The sequence below is a fragment of the Python bivittatus genome, unplaced genomic scaffold (genome assembly GCF_059951505.1).
Source record: "Python bivittatus isolate LINGU-HERP-01145 unplaced genomic scaffold, Pbiv_v1 ctg000190_np1212, whole genome shotgun sequence".
Taxonomy (NCBI): Eukaryota; Metazoa; Chordata; class Lepidosauria; order Squamata; family Pythonidae; genus Python; species Python bivittatus.
Genome location: NW_028277042.1, coordinates 1,988,899 through 2,009,344, shown reverse-complemented (window position 1 = coordinate 2,009,344; position 20,446 = coordinate 1,988,899). Strand labels below are relative to the sequence as shown.

Below are 20,446 nucleotides of genomic sequence, written 5' to 3'. Positions count from 1 at the left end.
ATCAAAAGGAGTATTCATTTTACAAATGATTATCTCGAAGGATGAAATAGAGAAACCCACAAACCACAGAGTAATAGCAAGGGGGGAAACAGAAATTTTAAGGCTTATTTTAATTAAAATTTTAATCTTGTGACGCTATCTCAGGCCAATATAAGAAGGTAAAATTTAGACCCAGAAGAATGGGCATAAATGGCCTTTGGAAATGTTGCGCTAAACTTGGGCCAGAGAAACCCAGTTTCTCCAGAAGAAGAAATTCCTCAGCTGTTTCTCAAGGGCAGGACTTCTCTTTAGTGGTGAAGTAGGACCCATCTTGGAAAATACATCCAGAGAGGAGTTCCCTTCTGGTGCCTGCCTTAGCCTTTAGTGGTTCTAGACTGCCAGCAGGAGGATGGTCCAAAGAAAGAAAGAAGGGCCACTTGTCCACACTCTCTCCATGTCCCACCTCCACAAGTGAAATAACACCTAAAAGAAGTTCTCTGGAATATCTAAAATGAATTTTCTTTCATCAGAACAAGGAGAAAGGACAGGAGGTGTTGCCCATCTATGATGGTGAACCACTTGATCCTTGATTTCCTATGGAACTGTTATCCTACTTCTAGGATAGAAGTAGGATAGACTGGGTTCTCACAACATGCTTAACCAGGTATCAACCAAAGCTCTAACAGCTGTATTTGCATAACATGCAAAGTTTGGTTCATTTTAACTTGTATTAAGTTTTTTTGGTGTCTTGGTGTCTTGGATGAACCTATACTACTGAGTTAGTTTATGGTTCCATGTATAGTTTTAGATGCTTGTTAACGGGACTGCTGTAAACATAAGTAATGAAATACAAAATTTTGTCTCAGTCTTAAATATGTCTCGAACTCCTCTATACAGCTGACCCAAAATTACAACTTAGCCAAAGAAGAAAAATCCCTCTCAAAACAGCAAAATGCATTAGAGTAGAGGCTCCCTGTTGGATATCTGCCTGAGTCACCGTCCTTGACTTGTGCTTTCATATCCAGAACCATGACACACACAGGGCTGGACTGCTCTGGAGCACCTGTGACCCACTGGGAAATGACAGTTACCAGGAATAAAGGAATAGGAATAACCACTACACCAAACTGGCTGCATTTTTCACAAATGAACAAGTGCAGAAATCGCTGAAGGAGAAGCCCAGAGCTTCCTTCCAAATCTTCACCTTCGCACCCCGAACTTCCTTGGACACTTACCCTTGGAGCCCATATCCCAGAACACACACGCGGGAGTCAAATTCCTCTGAAATCAAACCAAAATTCAAAGAGTGAATACAGCACATGGCCTTCTTAAAGAAAAAGAAATCCACAGGGAAATGTGATTATTTGTCCCTTTTTCTCTCGGGGGCCCTATTTGTCTAAAATAATTGTTCGGTTCCCTTTGAAAGCTATCTTACAATGACAACTCTGGGTGGTTTACAATGTTTAAAAACAATACAGTAACACAATATAAAACACAAACAGCAGCCAAGGAGCCAAACCAGTCCACACAAATAATATCCACATCACCGTCTCTAACTAACGTTCAACCGCCATGGCCAGCAACGCCCCCCCATCTTAAGAGTCTTCCAAGAAGCCACTCAAATTCTTTTTGCGTGCAGATGAAAAATCCCATAATACCTTATTCTTTCCTTCTCCAAGAAAGTATAATACTAAATTTAAATTTATGATGAATATCCTTTATGATTCTCAAAGTCATAATCAACCCTGTGCTACTTCACTCTCCCTCCTCATACCATCTGCCCAATTTACCCACTACCCCAAACCTCTGTGCAAGCTTGGGAGTTCCAGCCCCCTTTTCAACCTGCTGCTTTTAAAGCAGAATTATCTTTTTTAATCTTCAGAGATGACAGCAGTGGAACAAAAGATTGAAAGAAATCAAAGCGCATGGAGAGAAGGTTATTTCTGATTGCAAAGCAAAAATCTATATTTCTCTGTCTCAGCTCAGCAGTTGATTGCTGCTTAGAAAAACCTTCCCCTTGTAACCACACATTTGCATGCTATTTCTCTAGGAGTGATACATTTTTTATTCTGAGCTGTATTTGTATAAATATACAAAGGAACCAGTTTTCCAAGGGTTCAGTGAATTTAATGAAGAGTCTTTCGATTTACATTGTGTCCTGAACAAGTCTTAGAATAAAAAAGTATTTAGTCAGCCACCAATTGTGCAAGTTCTCCCACTTAAAAAGATGAGAGAGGCCTGTAATTTTCATCATAGGTATACCTCAACTATGAGAGACAAAATGGGGAAAAAAATCCAGAAAATCACATTGTCTGATTTTTAAAGAATTTATTTGCAAATCATGCTGGAAAATAAGTATTTGGTCAATATCAAAAGTTCATCTCAATACTTTGTTATATATCCTTTGTTGGCAATGACAGAGGTCAAACTTTTTCTGTAAGTCTTCACAAGGTTTTCACACACTGTTGCTGGTATTTTGGCCCATTCCTCCATGCAGATCTCCTCTAGAGCAGTGATGTTTTGGGGCTGTCGCTGGGCAACACGGACTTTCAACTCCCTCCAAAGGTTTTCCATGGGGTTGAGATCTGGAGACTGGCTAGGCCACTCCAGGACCTTGAAATGCTTCTTACGAAGCCACTCCTTCGTTGCCCGGGCGGTGTGTTTGGGATCATTGTCATGCTGAAAGACCCAGCCACGTTTCATCTTCAATGCCCTTGCTGATGGAAGGAGGTGTTCACTCCAAATCTCACGATACATGGCCCCATTCATTCTTCCCTTTACACGGATCAGTCGTCCTGGTCCCTTTGCAGAAAAGCAGCCCCAAAGCATGATGTTTCCACCCCCATGCTTCACAGTAGGTATGGTGTTCTTTGGATGCAACTCAGCATTCTCTCTCCTCCAAACACGACAAGTTGAGTTTAGACCAAAAAGTTCTACTTTGGTTTCATCTGACCATATGACATTCTCCCAATCCTCTTCTGGATCATCCAAATGCTCTCTAGCAAACTTCAGACAGGCCCGGACATGTACTGGCTTAAGCAGGGGGACACATCTGGCACTGCAGGATTTGAGTCCCCGGCGGCATAGTGTGGTACTGATGGTAGCCTTTGTTACTTTGGTCCCAGCTCTCTGCAGGTCATTCACTAGGTCCCCCCATGTGGTTCTGGGATTTTTGCTCACCGTTCTTGTGATCATTTTGACCCCACGGGGTGAGATCCTGCGTGGAGCCCCAGATCAAGGGAGATTATCAGTGGTCTTGTATGTCTTCTATTTTCTAATTATTGCTCCCACAGTTGATTTCTTCACACCAAGCTACTTGCCTATTGCAGATTCAGTCTTCCCAGCCTGGTGCAGGTCTACAATTTTGTTTCTGGTGTTCTTCAACAGCTCTTTGGTCTTGACCATAATGGAGTTTGGAGTGTGACTGTTTGAGGTTGTGGACAGGTGTCTTTTATACTGATAACAAGGTCAAACAGGTGCCATTACTACAGGTAACGAGTGGAGGACAGAGGAGCCTCTTAAAGAAGTAGTTACAGGTCTGTGAGAGCCAGACATCTTGCTTGTTTGTAGGTGACCAAATACTTATTTTCCACCATGATTTGCAAATAAATTCTTTAAAAATCAGACAATGTGATTTTCTGGATTTTTTGTCCCATTTTGTCTCTCATAGTTGAGGTATACCTATGATGAAAATTACAGGCCTCTCTCATCTTTTTAAGTGGGAGAACTTGCACAATTGGTGGCTGGCTAAATACTTTTTTGCCCCACTGTACTTGTGGGGAAAATATGCTAGATATCAGGTGCAATTCCACTGCACCCCGGTGCATAGGAAATGTTTTCTCTGATTTCTGTTGTGGAGGCCAAGGATTAGTTAGTAAAGCAACTCCACAAATAGTCAGGAAAACAAAGTTACATCTTTGTGTTTCTGAACTGAACAATTTGTAACGAAGTCACACTAGAAATTCAAGGCTAATTTACATGTTCACTGGATATCATGAACAGATTTATCCACTTCCTTGTTGAATGTGTTGGACTACCAGTCTCATGTATCAGATTAAGAAGTGAAGAACCCATGCTTGATAGAAACAAATGACTCACAGCATAGTCCTTGACCTAGTCCATCCCACCGCTGAATTCATGGGAGCTTGCTGCTTCCATCTTCATATGAGATTCATTCACGGCCTTTCAAGGTAGCCCATGAAAAATCCTGATGCAGGTTTCTTTCACCCCACCAGTGAGCATCAGGGAGATGGGAAGAAAAGATTTCAGACCTACCTGAAGGAGGTGGTGCCAAAAGGTGATAGATATCCGCTCTTCCTTGGGCAACCCGTGGACTGGCGTGTTCCCCACTGAAATGCCAATCACATTTCCACCAAGGAGTGAATTAGAATCATTATCCTGCCAGAAAGAAAGTTGGATACCTAAACATACATACATAAGTTGATTTAAATAATCACAAACCTTAGCATTAATTCAGGACACACCCAACATCTGATGTGTTCCACAAAGACTTTTTCACATATGCACATTGTCAGAATCCATGGGCATCGTGTTCTACACTTTCTTCCCAGGCACTACTCAACCACACGATTTCTTATTCAGCAGAAATCTGCTTGATACCAAAGCTGAGTAATTTTACTTCTTGTAATCTGCAATATGGTTGGCTTGCTTGATCCTCACGTTTTGTCTTTTCAACAGTAATAATTGTTGTTCTTTGTTCTGTTTTATTCTTTTTTTTTCCCTTTGTCCTATATGATGGGGGAAAAGTAAAGGCAAACTTTTTTTAAAAAAATGGGTCAGTTTTTTTATGGCTTAGGATCCTGAGCCCAATTAATGATTCCGTTTATTTTGCAAAATCAGAAAATACAGTAGGTCACTTTAGTAGCCAGATTAAACGTGTCATGCGAACACTATTACAGTGTTGTTGGAGAATAGGTTAGAACAGTTTTTCAACCTTGGCAACTGTAAGATGTGTGAACTTCAATTCCCAGAATTCTGGGAGTTGAAGTCCACACATCTTAAAGTTGAAAAACATGAGGTTAGAAGTTCTATACATTCCAACCCCTCCCCAATGACACCACACTTATCTTAAGGGTAACCAACTCTAACTTTAGGACAACCCCCATCCCCGAAGGAAGATTAGACAGAAAAGGCTCCTCTGCCCTCTAGGTTCATCCTGACAGGATGAAGTCCACCTGGAGGGAAGGTTGGACACGACCCTTCCTGAACTCAAAAGATGACTTCCTCAACCAATTAAGTCCAATGATGGCTTAATATAATGGCCAGGTTCACACAACTGACTAAAACAATGGTTATATTTCCACAACATGCTAAATCACACGCCACCCCCATGTTTAGTCTCATCTAATATTTTGTGCAAAGCCGGCCATTCACATATAGGTGAATGCTTATCTCCAGATAAGCAAACTGGAGAAAAGGAGAGAGCATTTCCCTCTCTTTCCAATGAAACTGACAGAAGAACATGAGTCCACCTACGTTTATGGCCCCCAAAATAATGATTTCCACTGCCAGTCAAAAGACACTTTCCCCAAAATTCCTCATTGTGGGAGAAAAATCCAGGTTTGGGGAAAGCACGAGCCATCTGAGGTCCTGGCAGCCAGATGCAGGGCCTAAGAGGAACTCAGCAGTCAGTTCCTTCCGGACATCAAGAGTGTGTGTATTAGCAGAACTGAAGCAAGAGTCCCTGTGAAGTCTGACTTAGTGCAATCTAAGAACCCGCTGCATAACTAAGAATTTTGCTTTAAAAATGGCTTAATCCAGGGGAGTGGAAGCAGAACCTGCAGGAGAGAGACAGCAAAGCATTGCAGCAACTTGGAGAGGAACCTCCCCCTTCCTTGAGGCTTTATTCAATAACTAAGCCAAATTCCTTATAACCCACCATATATACACAGCAGGGGACACTACCTGGCTAGTCCTATCTGGCCTGGGAAGCTAAGCTGGGCCAGGTCTGATTAGAATTTGGATGGGAGACAGCCAGGGAGTCTCAGGATTCCAGGGTAGACTGGGAACTCAGGAGAAAAAATTCCAGAAGGCAATGGTAAACTATTTCTGTCCTGTTGCCAAGAAAACTACAACAAATTCACCAGAGTTGAGCTCAGCCTGAAGAAGACTTTACCTTCTGAGCAAATACATCTCAAACTAGGGTTGTTGCAGAGTTGTCAACTTCACCAAAAAAACAAAAACAAAAAAACTTTCCCAGGGGACTAACTTTGCTGATGCATGTGAAAAAACTGCTCAGTTTATAGAACATATGAGATTTCTATCTGATGTGAAAAAAGAATACCACACAACTCTAAACCAAGAAATTCCAGCATGCACTGCTAACATTTCATCAATTTTGGTGCAGATTCTGAAACCTAGTGAGGAAATGTACGTTTTCTCTCGTTTTAGACTGAGGCTGTAACGCAGCTGTTCACTTCTATTTGATGTAGAAAGAGGTGAGCTTGACTTGAAGGAAGCTTCAACTTTAAAACAGGCAGGGGGGAGCTTTGAACATCTGCTCTGAACTTGTTGGAACATCTGGTACTCTTGGTGCAACCACTCAGATGAAATAAGTTAGTTTCCAAGGTTCCACAGAATTCTTTGCTTTTTAAACAGGCAGACTGATCAGTATCAAGGGCACCAAAGCTGTTCTCCCCATCGTTACCTGGAAGAGGGTCTCACTTGTAGCAGCCAACACCACGACCTTCATCTTCCCACTCTTGGACCCATCTCTGGATTTCTCAAAGACTTTTTTTGGCAGAGTAACTTGGAACTTGCGGACTACTTTGTCCTCCTGCAGAAAGAAAATAGGCCCCACCTTAGAAAAGGAAAGTTGGAATCTTTATTTATAGAGCAGAGAATTTATGCCAGTCCCTAACTCATATAGACTTATTTATCGGAGATGCAGAAGGGGTGTTTAAAACACACTCACAAGGCAGAGAGGGCAAATAATAAATAACCATGCAAACGCATACAGGTTTTCTCGCAGGTCTGTTTTTTAATTTACAAACTGATGACAAAATAGGACAGAACAAATGTGCAACTGGAAAAGGGAAAGTGGAATGAACTGGAACTTGACAAATGTACCATTTCGACGCTCAACTCACCTTCAGTGTAACCCCAATGGGCAGATTTTCAGGAATATGAAGTGGAACTTTCTGGACATTTGCATGCACTGCTGTCCCCTCAAACGTCTTGTGATCTCCCTGGAATTCCACTTCTCCCAGCTTTGACTCCAAACGCTGCAGGTACCTATTGAGGATGGGAGAGCTGGATGAAGCTGGAAATACTTTGCTCCAAACCATTATTCCACAGATCCCTAGTTGCCACTTCTCTGGGCTTTATTAGCCCAGCAGTAGCCAAATTCACCCACTACACTAGACCATAATTTGCCTGGGCTAAATGGACCCAACTGTTGTGATCCATAAACCATGGGTTAGCCTTATGTGTGAATCCGGCCATCATTGCTTCAACCATCCATGATTTAAGACAAACCATAACTAAACACAATGTGTAAATCATAGCATGTTCGGTCCTCAAGATTGTGCAAGAATGTGTTCTCAAGCAGTCTCTGAATGTTGCCATCCAGCAGCCAGAAGATATTCTCCAAACATCTGTGCATTTGATTCCCATTCAGCTCCTATTTCAAACCTACTTCTGATATCAAGTAAGATGAGATTTCTGCATTTGCTTGGTAATACGGTCAAACATAATTTATATGCAAGGTTATAGGAAGCCGATTTAATAGCAGACCAGACTTCCTGCCCATCTCATAGACAGCAATACTGTCTCCTGTGATGGACAGTGACAGTGACAGAGTTTCAGATACTGGTCTTTCCCATCACCTATTACTAGTCATCTACAGGGTATGTTGAGGACCAATCCTTCTGCACACAAAGCACCTGATCTTCTACCACTGAGGGATGATCCCCCCACCCCCAGTTTTCTAAGCAGTTTGCTTATATTCTATAGCAGCTGGGGAATTCTGGGAGTTGAAGCCCTCATGTCTTAAAGTTGCTAAGTTTGAGAAACACTGCTCTATAGTGATAAAGATCAAAGGACTACCTCTTCCCAAGTTTTATTCACTTTTGTTTTTTCCGAGTATTTCAGAATAAGAAGCTTACAAGCAACATCAATAATTGCAAATAAACATGCAGTACATTTGCCTCAAAAACAAACAAGTCTGCGCCATTGCAAGATATACATAATTTTTCACTCATATAGCAAGGTCAGGGTTTTCTTTTAAAATAAACATGTAAAAAAAATCCTCTTCTTCTCTTCCCTTCCACCTTTCCCAGCATTATGGACTTCTCAAGAGTGCTGGGTCTTGCATTGATAGATAGATAGATAGATAGATAGATAGATAGATAGATAGATAGATAGATAGATAGATAGATAGATAGATAGATAGATAGATAACCTGCTTTCAAGTCAGCATCAACTCTTAGCAATACACAGATAGATTTTCTCCATGACAATCTATCCTGAACCCGGTCTTTCAGGTTTTCCAGCAGTGCCCCCATCGCCACTGCAACTGAGTCCATCCCCCTTGCTGCTGGTCATCCTCGTCTTCTCTTTCCTTCCACCTTTCCCAGGTTGGAATTTTAGTGGGGTCCCCAACAGTAAGACCTCCAACCCTCCCACTTTACCATGAACTTGATTTTATTTGAATCAGCAACTCCCCTTTCTTGCCAACTTTAGCGACCAATGATCAAGAGGAAAGCTAATGGGTGGAGGGTGTCTATTTATGGAATTTATGGATTGTTAGACCACCCAGATCCATTTTACTCAATTTCAAGAACTAGATTAAATGGCGTAAATTAATGTTACTGGAAATTTTTTAAAGAGGTGATTGAAGGAATCAATGGGCTTGGGTTTTGTGAAACAGGTTTCTTTTTTAATAGAAACCTGTGGATTCAAAGAACTGCAATGAGTTTGGTAAGGATTGCACTTACCATTCCTCCAACGCAGTCATTTTGTGTCTCACTACACACCCCATACACAGATACCATTTCCAGATGCTATTTAGAACACCCTCCAAATACTAAGTATGCCCTAATCCCCAAAGATGGAGGATTCAGGACACACACAAGACAAATGGCTTGGGCACAGAGCGCTTCCAACCACCCTACTCCATCCCACTCCATTTCGCAGCCAATAAACAGTGCCTCCTTTATGAATACAAATAAATAAGAATGCAGGTTGGCAAACATATACTCACAAAAAGGGATCTTCTGAAGCCACATTCTTACCACAGCCAGGACATGTTTCTAAGCTCTTTAGTTTTTCTTCCGTTTCTCTCATTTCTTTTTCCACATCGCTGATTTGGACCAACTTTTGCTTCTGGTCCCTTTTTCCAGATTCTGTGGGGCAAAGCAAACCAGCAAAGTAAACTGAAAGGGCCTCACTGATGGGCAGTGCCCTCTCGGTGGGATTTGAACCAAGGCTCATTCCGTGAAAGGGTAGGAAATGGCACTGGCTAAAAAAAGAAAAAAAATCAGCATCCTGAACATCGCAGCTGTTGTTTTAAGACACAACTAGCAGTTTCAAGCTCTCATGGTTGAAAAGACCCTTGGGGAATTCTGGGAAGGCACTGAAGGGAGAGGGTTTCAGTGTCCGATAAAAATATTTAATCCTAACTATGATTGGGGCAGAATAAATTGTGCAAACATATGAGATTTTGTACCATTCTGATAATTTGTTCGAATCAGCTTCTCTGGATATACAGAACAGATAAGGAGGCCAGGCAGCTAACTAATATTTTTATTATTTTTAATACTGTGAGCCACCCAGGGTTACTCATGTGAGATGGGCAATCGTATAAATCCAACAAGCAAGCAAGCAAGTTCTGGGAACTGCATTCACACAACATACTAGGCACAACAAATTAAATTGGGTTATTTTTACCTGTGATTAGTTTTCTACGGCCAAGTATATTATGCAAACTGTACCTTCCTTTGGTCCCCCTGCCCCCTGCAACCCCCACACGCTCTCTATTGAGGGAATGCTCCGTCTGTCTCCCAGGAAATTCCTTCTCTTCCTTCTAATCAGCTTCTCTGTGATCTTTCCCCACCCAAGGACTGATCTGAGACATGCAATGCCCCAGGCTTCCACCCTCCCACACTGAGCCCGGCCATTGCTCCTCCTATGTAGTCTTGGCTGATGCAGAAGGAGCACCACATCAGGTATGGGCACCAGCAGTGCCCCAGGGCGAGGTTGGGTGGTCAAAGAGGAGCAGAATGGCCAGAGCAGCATCTCCGCCCCTTTCAGTGTGAGCGTCATGACATTGCGCTCACATGGAGAGAGCCTGCGATGTGACAGCCCGATGCCACTTTCACCATTTTGACAAAAGCAGGCTGAGCCTCCTGTGCCGGGGGAGTCCTGGTGGAGGGGAGCCTAAAATGTCAAGATGACGGAAGGCAGTGATCCGTTCCCTTTTTTCTGACTCACACTGAAGCCCTAAAAATACTGCATTCTCTTAATCAATACGACTGTGCTCAAGCAAGGTCCCCCACACATTTTCTGAATCATTTGCAAAGAAGGTGTGGCACCAATATTTATTACCCCAGCTTTAATCAACTGGAGCAGTTGCTAAGCAGCAACACACAAGTACCGAATAATGCAGTAATCAAAACAGTCCATACAGAAACAATGAAATACAGTAACACTCATAATAGCCTTTGTAACCCTGACATCATCAATGTCACAGACATGTACAAAGGGGCAGGGCCTTGATCATGCACATTTGCGACTGCCATCTTGACTTTTTTGACCCCCACACCTTGGATGCTCCAGACTCATCTTATGCACTGCATTTAATTCATGGATTTAAATGTTATTTTGTTTTTCCCCTGACCCTTGGCTTGGAATACCTGGTCCCCCGCTGCCTGGATGCAATTCACTTAAGGAGAACCTGTATCCGGCCAAACTTGGAAGGGAGATATTGCAGGAGCCGTTGTTGTAGGCATAGGAGACGCTATAAAGTAACCTGTTTCCAACGTCGTTCTCCTTCCAGGTGACAATTGGAGAGGGGAGGGAATAATCAGCTTGATTACTCAGGGTGTAATTTTTGGTAATTCCATAGTTAAGGCTGAGAAGGTGAGTGTCCTGAAACCAGTAAACGCAGAAGCGATATCTCCCAGAACGTTCAGGAAACACCCAGGACTGCTGAGGTCCCGGTGAGAATGGGGCACTTATGTTAAGCCCATCAACACTGTTGACAATAGTGATGGCGTCCTTCTGGAATTCATAACGGAGATGGCCTTTAACTGTTTGCACTCGGTCAGCACAGAAGCGGAAGTCTTCCTTGTAGCTGTTGATCCCATGTGCACCTAGACCCCCCCCAAAAGAAACGCATAGCATTAGGGTCTGGAGGAACACCTTAAAATCTACAAGTCTTTGCACTTAATGCTATGAAAACAGAGATGCATTGTTCCAGGAAAGCAAGAAAAATACTTAGGGAAATTCTATACAAGGCATGCATTAGGCAATCAATCTGTTTTGTGAATTTCATTTCGGGAGGAGGGGAGAGAAAGAGACGTCATCATTCTCTTTTTTAGCTCCCCTCCCTCCAAAATCCAACTGAGGAGGGAAAAATAGAGGTTGTGCAAGACTGTTGTATCAGTGGAGGAAGAAACCCTCTTTCTGGAAGCATTCTCAGTTACAGGTGCTTCTTACACTGCAGATCAACAGCAAACAGCCTAGGTATTTTCTCACAATGAGTTCCGTTCCTTCACCAGCACAGTGCATTAACCATACATGATGGGACTTGTAGTCCAAGGTAACTGGGAGCTACCAGGTTGGGCAGGAAGGCTGTTTATCATGGTAAATTCACCGTAGAAGAGAAGGGGTAAGAGTTCTGACTCTCCAGTAATGGAAAAACAAAGTTAGGAGTTTTTATGTTACCCTGGAGCCGGAAAAAGAAAGGAAGAAGATAGAAGAGCATTCTGGAGCTCTGGTCTCAGACTGTGGGATCTAGCAGAGGCTTGATGTTGCAACTGTGGTCTTCTGTAGGACACTTTTCTTGAAAACCTGGCTCTTCTGGAAGCATCTGCAGCCCTGGAATTAAAATCCCATCACGGTGTTTCTGCAAAAGAATTGTCAAAAGTGGCAGATCCTGTAAATTATTTCTATGTTTCTTAACTGGATCCCTTTCAAGCCCATTCCTGCCCATCAATTGTGAGAGCTCTTAAGCAGCGGGACAGCCTGCCTCCTGAAGTCAAGGGTGCTCCATCACTGGAGGTTTTCAAGAAAAGACTGGATAGCCATTTGTCCAGAATGGGATGAAGATTCCTGCCCTGGGCAGGGGGTTGGACTTGAAGAGCTCCAAAGTCCCTTCCAGCCCCAGGATTCTATGATTTCTATCCAAGAAACTTTAGAGGCAACAGAGACATGATACAAAATGAAGATGCGTGTTTCATATAGTACTGTGCAAAAGTTTTAGGCAGGTGTGAAAAAATGCTGTAAAGTAAGAATGCTTTCAAAAATATATATTGTAATTGTTTATGTTTATCAATTTACAAAATGCAAAGTGAGCAAACAGAAGAAAAATCTAAATCAAATCAATATTTGGTGTGACTACTCTTTGGCTTCAAACCGGCATCAATTCTTACACTTGCACAAAGTCAGGAATTCTTGTAGGATTAGAGTCAGGTGTATGATTAACCAATTATACCAAGCAGGTGCTATCATCAATTTCTTATGTAGGTTGAAACACAGTCATTAACTGAAACAGAAACAGCTGTGTAGGAGGCTTAAAACTGGGTGAGGAACAGCCAAACTCTGCTACTAAGGTGAGGTTGTGGAAGACAGTTTCCTGTTACAGGTCATACACCATGGCAAGATTGAGCACAGCAACAAGACACAAGGTAGTCATACTACATCAGCAAGGTCTCTCCCAGGAAAAAATTTCAAAGCAGACCGGGGTTTCAAGATGTGCTGTTCAAGCTCTTTTGAAGAAGCACAAAGAAACGGGCAATGTTGAGGACTGTAGATGCAGTGGTCAGCCAAGGAAACGTAATGCAGCAGATGGAAGACCCATCATGCTTACTTCCCTTTGACATCAGAAGATGTCCAACAGTGCCATCAGCACAGAACTGGCAGAAACCGGCGGGACCCAGGTACACCAATCTACTGTCTGGAAAAGTCTGGCCAGAAGTGGTCTTCATGGAAGAACTGTGGCCAAAAAGCCATACCTCCAACATGGAAACAAGGCTAAGTGACTCAACTATGCACGAAAACATAGGGACTGGGATGCAGAAAAATGGCAGCAGGTGCTCTGGACTGATGAGTCAAAATTTGAAAGATTTGGCAGTAGCAGGAGGCAGTTTCTTCACTGAAGGGCTGGAGAGTGGTACAATAATGAGTGTCTGCAGGCAACAGTGAAGCATGGTGGGGGTTTCTTGCAAGTTTGGGGCTGCATTTCTGCAAATGGAGTTGGAGATTTGGTCAGGATCAATGGTGTCCTCAATGCTGAGAAATACAGGCAGATACTTATCCATCATGCCATACCATCAGGGAGGTGTGTGATTGGCCCCAAATTTGATTGGCAGCAGGACAACGACCCCAAACATACAGCCAATGTCATTAAGAACTCTCTTCAGCGTAAAGAAGAACAAGGAGTCCTGAAAGTGATGGTTTGGCCCCCACAGAGCCCTGATCTCAACATCTTCTAGTCTGTCTGGGATTACATGAAGAGACAGAAGGATTTGAGGCAGCCTACATCCACAGGAGATCTTGGTTAGTTCTCCAAGATGTTTGGAACAACCTACCTCCCGAGTTCCTTCAAAAACTGTGTGCAAGTGAATTGATGCTATTTTGAAGGCAAAGGGTGGTCACACCAAATATTGATTTGATTTGGATTTCTCTTCTGTTCACTCACTTTGCATTTTGTAAATTGATAAACATAAACAATTACAATATATATTTTTGAAAGCATTCTTACTTTACAGCATTTTTTCACACCTGCCTAAAACTTTTGCACAGTACTGTACTGCATATAGAGACTTCACGTCTATTTCATTTACTTTTATTTACTTAGCACATGACTACACCGACGTCTTGTCAAGCAGCTTCCACAATTGGCATGAAACAGCTTTATAATCACAGCTAAAGGCAAATAAACCACTGTAATACCAGGCATTAAGAATTAAGAAGGAATTAAGCCATATGGTAAGTTCGGAGAACTTCAAAGTTGCTCTGTATCTACATCACAATGACCTACATAGAACATAAGAACAGAATTTAACTTCAAAGTCGATCTGACATTGCAACACACCCACCTTGGGGAGAAGAAAACTTTGATGTAGGGAGACTGAAGCATTCAATGTCACCTTCACAAGAAGATGGACAATGTTTGGTAGAGGGGAGCGGGGTCACAGCTAGTAGGCAAAGACCACAGTGCTGATGAGAGTCAGGAGATGGTCCTTAATGGGACTGGAATTTTTTTTTAGAGGACACATTAAGTCAATTTTAGAGTTTTATGTCTTTTTCATTTCAAAATAGCCTGAAACATGCCACTGATTTTCAAAACCTGTCTTATCATGATGATGATGACCCTCCCTTTTTGCCCATCACTTATGGTACTATATCTATATGACTTTTTTTTTTCTGGATTAAAAATTGAATCTCATTTCAGAACAAAATAATATATTCCAGGCAACTTCTAAGCAAGGCTCCTTAGCTGCTGTTAGCCACAGCACAGACTAAATTGTAGCCAGCAGTCCCAACACACCAGCGTTCCCTTCCTCTCAGTGGCATCACATTTACATGTTGGCAAAAAGACGTGGACATCAATGTTTGATTCCCCCTTTCCCCCAAGAAGCAAGGGATCCTGTGGCTCAATTGTTCAGGCGTATTTTGATCCCTTGATACTGTACATGAATCTGCCTCGCTTGCATCAAAATGAGCTTGAGGTACCCCCCAAAAAACTCCCCCCTTTTTTTTTGCAAGGAAGCAAGCAATATAAAATGTTCAATATCCAGCCTCTGATGTGTGGCAAGAGATTGATGCAAACCACCAGTTTCTTTTTTAATGACCCAAAAGCCAAAGAACGATTTCCCCATTTTCTGCCTGAATCAGTCTCGCGAAGCGTGTACAGAACGACCGCCCTGGTCCAGATGAAGGTCTGTGCTGTCTGAGCGAAAACAGAGGAAGGAATCATTTCCAATCATTGTTATTCATCTTTCTCTCCTTTCACGGCCCCACAAGGAAGCTCACCACCAAGCATAACAAAATCTTTCTAAAGCAGCCCAATTTATAGCCAATAAAAATCTGAAACTAACCAGAACAAAAACAGCAGCCGGATAGAAGTCATGGACAAACTGGGTTTCATTTCTTCTGGACGAGAGAGAGAGAGAAGGGGGGGATTCCCCACCCTGAAATGAGGTATTTCACCCCTAATTTTTCATATATCTTGGTGGGTTTCATCCTGACCCACAATTCCCTTTGCTGTGCAGGAGTAGTTGCTGTGCAGAATCAGAAGTAACTATGGTGTCAATGGTCCCACTGCCACCCCGGGTCCTATGTACCTCCCCACCCATGACACCCTGTGGATCTGTTTCACTACATCTCCCATCAACCTCCCACTTCTCTAGGCCTGGGGTCCAAGGGCTCTTTGTCCCGGGAAGAGATCATTGCAACTATGCTAAGAGACAAGAACTGTTTCCTTCTTTAAAACAGTCCCAGCTTTCAGGGGAAAGAAACCCCAGGAATGTGTGGGAGAAAGAGCCGATAACCAGAAGTTCACACATCTCAAGGTTTTGATATTTATTTCTGAGTAGCTAACTGCCAAACGGTTTCTCCTTCAGCAGAACTGCATGGTCTAAATAGAGTTTTTCAGCCTATAAGACGAGAAGAAAGCAGAAAGCCATACAAACACCCAAAAGAGACATTTCAGAATAATTGGAAATGATTAGAACAGAGTTTCTCAACCTTGGCAAATTTAAGATGGGTGGACTTCAACTCCCAGAATTCCCCAGCCAGCATTGCTGGCTGGGGAATTCTGGAAGTTGAAGTCCACCCATCTTAAAGCTGCCAAGGTTGAGAAACTCTGGATTAGAATGAAGGCATAACAGAATCCAATGGCAGATTTAGAAAAGTTAGGATACAAGATAAAAGCAATAGGGAATTAACTAGATTTCCTGGAAGATACTTCAATCAGAATAGATTTGCCATTTTGACTCAACCGATTGCAGTTTATAGCTTGATTTGGTGCTTCACGTTGTGTTGACCATGGTTCTTGGGATTTATCCTTGCTCAGAGCTCTGGCTTTAGTTTCTCAGCACAATGTATTCAATTATTCATACTCAACCAACGGCATACTGGAAAATTATAACCTCCTGGGCATTTTTAGATCCCTTGTTTACTTATTTGAGCATTACTTTTTTTTATTTCTTCATGCTGTTCTAATCTGGGTTGTTCAATTAAAGAGAAGGAGAAAGCATACCAACAGCAGTTCAGGGCTGGGATCGGGACAGGGGAGAGGCAGGTTCAAGTTCATCCTCAGCCATGAAAGCTCAAGTGATTTGGGGCCCTCAGAATCTCCTAATCCCACCTACCTTGCAGGGCTGTTTTTGCTGTAGGGGTAAAATAATGTAGACCCTTATGCATTCTGCCTTAAACTGCCAGAGGTGCGATATAAACTAATATTGTTGTCCTAATGATGATGATGGTCCCATAACTTTCCCTCAGGAAACATAAGATGACTAACAGTAATAATAAGAAATGTAATAATGTATTATTTGAAAAAAAAAGAAAAAAAAACCAAAGCACTAATGCTTGCCCTTTGCTACTTTAGCCTACATACAGCTGGCAGGAAGGTATTAAGAAAAAAATTACTAGTTCCTTCAGCTGTTAGAGCAAAGACTGGCATGGGAAACTTCACAGTTGCCTCCTCTGCGAAGCCAAATGTTTGCACACGCCTAATCAAAACTTAAGCCTTTGCTCAATCTAATGGGAAACGTGAAGTTTCAGTTTGAGGTGGGAAAGACACAGCCTGTCTCCCCGAAGCAAATCAAGTACACCAAGTGAAGGAACGAGTTCGCGTCTGCATAGCCAGCTATCGAATGGCGTGAGAAAATGTTTCACGGAGGATCGTGCAGGTCCCAGAGTGGGAAGATGAAGGTCGTGGTGTTATCTGCCACAAGACAGACTAGCTAGGTCATGATGGGGAGAAAAGATGTGGGGCCCTTGAGAGACAAAGAGATTGGCAGAATTTTGGAAACTAATTTATTTTGCTTGAGCGGTTGGGCCGAGAGTACCAAATGAATCGATGCAAGTTAAGAGCCCCAGCTCTGCTCCCAAACAAAAATTCACCTGCTGGTGGCTTTATTCTGCATCATTCCTTTAAAGTCCAGAGACAGGACTTGTTAGAAAAGTAAAAGGAAAGAAACACTGCTAGGAATGGCCAGGGCCATGGTATCTTCCAAAGACAAAGACAGTCAGAATGGAAATGGGAATGAAGGAGAAGAGGAGACAAGCAGAAATCAAAGGAAGGGTAATCTAAGCAAGGTCTTCTTTTCATAGGATATGTTGCAGTTCAGCTACCGAGCTACAAAGAAGTCCTAGAAAGAGCTGACACAGAGATTCAACCAGAGTTCCTTCCTCAGAGTCTGAAGGGCATGACCTAGGGCTCTGAGCAGCATAAAATCCAGCCTTGACCTGCCACTTCCTCCATGGCTCCTGGAGGTAGCAGATTTCTCCACCCAACCATTAAGCGTCCACAGCCGAGGCAGGACAGTTCAAATAATGGAACTACAGGGTGTCACAACCTTTCAAAATCTTACCAGTTTGAGTCACTGGCTGCCTGGTGTCCCTGGGAAACTGCTAAGCTAGGAAGTCCTTCCTGACACTCAAGAGGAAGCTATGTAACTTCAAGCCACTATTCCTGCACAGGAGGTACATCCACAGAAGAGGTCAAAAAAGTCACAATGGTGGCTGCGACAATGCAGTTGAAGCTCTGCCTCTTTTTAATGGGTGTCACAATGCACTAAAAACAGGGCGGGGCTTCCATTTCATGATCACAGCTACCATCTTGACTTTTTTCACCTTCCCCCTGGATGCCCCTGCTGCAGAGAACAGCCTTTGGACTTCTTTTGGAGACCCCTGCAAGCCCTTGAAAAATACTATCCTACTTTTCCCAACAACTAAACCTGTCTCATTCATTCAACTTCTTCTCGTAAGACTTACTTTCCAGCTACCTGATCATCTTCACTGCCCTTCTCTGTATCTGCTCCAGTTTATTTGAACCTTAAATGGGACATCTAGAACCAGACTCAAAATTCCAGCTGGAATCTCAACAATGTACAATACAGTGAAGGAATTGCCTATTTGGGAGCTGGCCTTCAACCGATGCAGGTAATTGTGTTTGCTTCAACTGCTGCCTTTTGTCTGAATCAACCACAATCAGCTGCTGATGATAAAACTGGGTTACACCAAGCCAGCTTACCATGACTATTTTACACGCTGGGCATTCCTGTTTTGCACAAGAGCTTATCAGCTCATGGACCAGATGCATTTCAGCGCACTTTGGGCTACCACATGACGGCTTTTGAAACCTGAAAGCTGGAAGGAAATTTGCTTTGGAGTTGATTTTTTTTAAGTCCATTTCCTTTCTAGGTCTTTCCAGTATTGTTATTATCTCAGAAGTTGATTTTGTACAATTATACCACAATGACTAAAGGGAAAAATGTGGTTGGGGTGGGAAATACTAAAAGTAGGACAAGATATTTTGGCAACCTTCAAGGAGGAGAACCCAAACAGAAATTATACAAGTAGTTACAGTATGCTAGCCCTAAAAGCTCCTTTGGGCCCACACAGATTCTCTGTCCCACATGACTTTTGAAAAACCTGTTTTATTTTAAAACCTTAAATAGGAAGCTGGCTGACCACAAAACAAAGCACCAGTCTCTAGCATCATACTGACTTAGAGCAGTGTTTCTCAACCTTGGCAACTTTAAGATGGGTGGACTTCAGCTTCCAGAATTCCCTAGCCAGCAAGAATTCTGGGAGCTGAAGTCCACCCATCTTAAAGTTGCCAAGGTTGAGAAACACTGCTCTTAGGAATTAGACAGTAAGATATTTCCCAGATTTTTCCAACCTGGAAGTGGTCAGGACTGAATCTGCGTAAATTTGATTTAAGACATTCCTTGTGGTCTATTTTTACGGGATGTATGTAACGGTAATTAAGCCTACATTTTCAAAAATGCTATGTGTATGATTGATAACTTTAAATTACCAGCACTTAATGTCATGGATGTGAACGCTTGGAAACTTAGGGTTCATTTTTCTGAATTCTCTAAATTCTTCTGATAGTAGTACCATAGGTGCATCTGGATTGTTTAGAGTATGTGGTGGGCATGCTGGCAATACGGGTGCTGTGGGAGGGTGGCCTGTTCTCAAACTAGCTTCTGTGACGGACATGGCCAGCCTCCAAATTTCTTTATCAAAAAATGGGCTAGCCTCCCAGATTGCTGCTTTTCTGTCTTACTGGGGCCAGAGGCAATACTCTAAATCAGTGTTTCACAACTCTAAGATGTCTGGACTTCAACTCCCAGAATTCCCCAGCCAACAAGCTGGCTGGGAATTCTGGGAGTTGAAGTCCCCACATCTTAAAGTTGCCAAGGTTGAGAAACACTGCCTAAGAGAGTAGGCTACCATTGGGGCTGCAGAATTTTGCATTTCCACTAGATTACAGAAGAGATTTTTAAAAATCCCAACTCCTTGTTGACATGTAGTGCAACTCAGATCTGGTAGCCTATTAGAGAGAACGGACCTGAAGGGGGAGAAACTTGTTCCCAGGATCTGAATTTACCTAACTTTTGCACTTTTGAACATGAACCAAAACACAGTGTTTAAAATCTGCAGCATTCCAAGATGTACAGTGCTATTAATCAAGCTTTTTTAAAAGAAGTATAGTGTCTTTTTTAAAAGAAGTATGTGTCTGTACAAATACACATATCAAGTCTGGGGAAATCAGCTCTGATGCAATTTGAATTGGAGGCTTGAGATTCATAGGAGCAAAGCAATTCAATTCCAATTCCTTCCAGATTCAAGATTACATCTGAGAAAAGATTTGTTCCATGGGCTATAAATGGGAAGTATGAAAATGCCTGCAGCTGCTTCATTTTTCGGCAGAATGGAATGAAAATACCAGGGATGGTAGACTGTTTAGAGGATATTAATCTCACTGTGTTTCAACATGATATCTTCAAGGATTTCATCCTAATAAATATGTGAAATATTTGCCCACTCCCCCTTTAAGGCACAGATAGCAGGGATGAGTTAAGGACAAGCAGCAGCTTTGGAATTATCCAGCAAAAACCCTAGGTTGTGCTGAACAACTGCAGAAGGTTTCTTTTTTTAATTTAAAAATTAAAACGAAAGCAAACTTTAAAAAGCAAGCTCTTTATTTTTCCTCTGTTTTTTCTGGGGTAGGAATGACCACTGCCTTGCCTTTCAAAGTGGT

At 42.4% G+C, this 20,446-nt stretch overlaps 1 protein-coding gene across 1 annotated transcript in view; it reads right to left on the bottom strand.

Annotated features, from left to right (window-relative positions):
- Positions 1-20,446, bottom strand: part of LOC148216464 (adhesion G protein-coupled receptor G1-like) — a 49,580-nt gene that overhangs the window by 7,377 nt on the left and 21,757 nt on the right. The window contains exons 2-8 of the mRNA XM_088135882.1: positions 11,887-12,067; positions 10,854-11,312; positions 9,203-9,344; positions 7,089-7,233; positions 6,647-6,775; positions 4,255-4,377; positions 1,215-1,260 (exon numbers count right to left, since the gene is read on the bottom strand). Coding sequence (XP_087992008.1) covers positions 1,215-1,260; positions 4,255-4,377; positions 6,647-6,775; positions 7,089-7,233; positions 9,203-9,344; positions 10,854-11,312; positions 11,887-11,926 — 1,084 coding nt within the window. The 5' untranslated portion in view covers positions 11,927-12,067. The remainder of the gene's footprint in view (positions 1-1,214; positions 1,261-4,254; positions 4,378-6,646; positions 6,776-7,088; positions 7,234-9,202; positions 9,345-10,853; positions 11,313-11,886; positions 12,068-20,446) is intronic.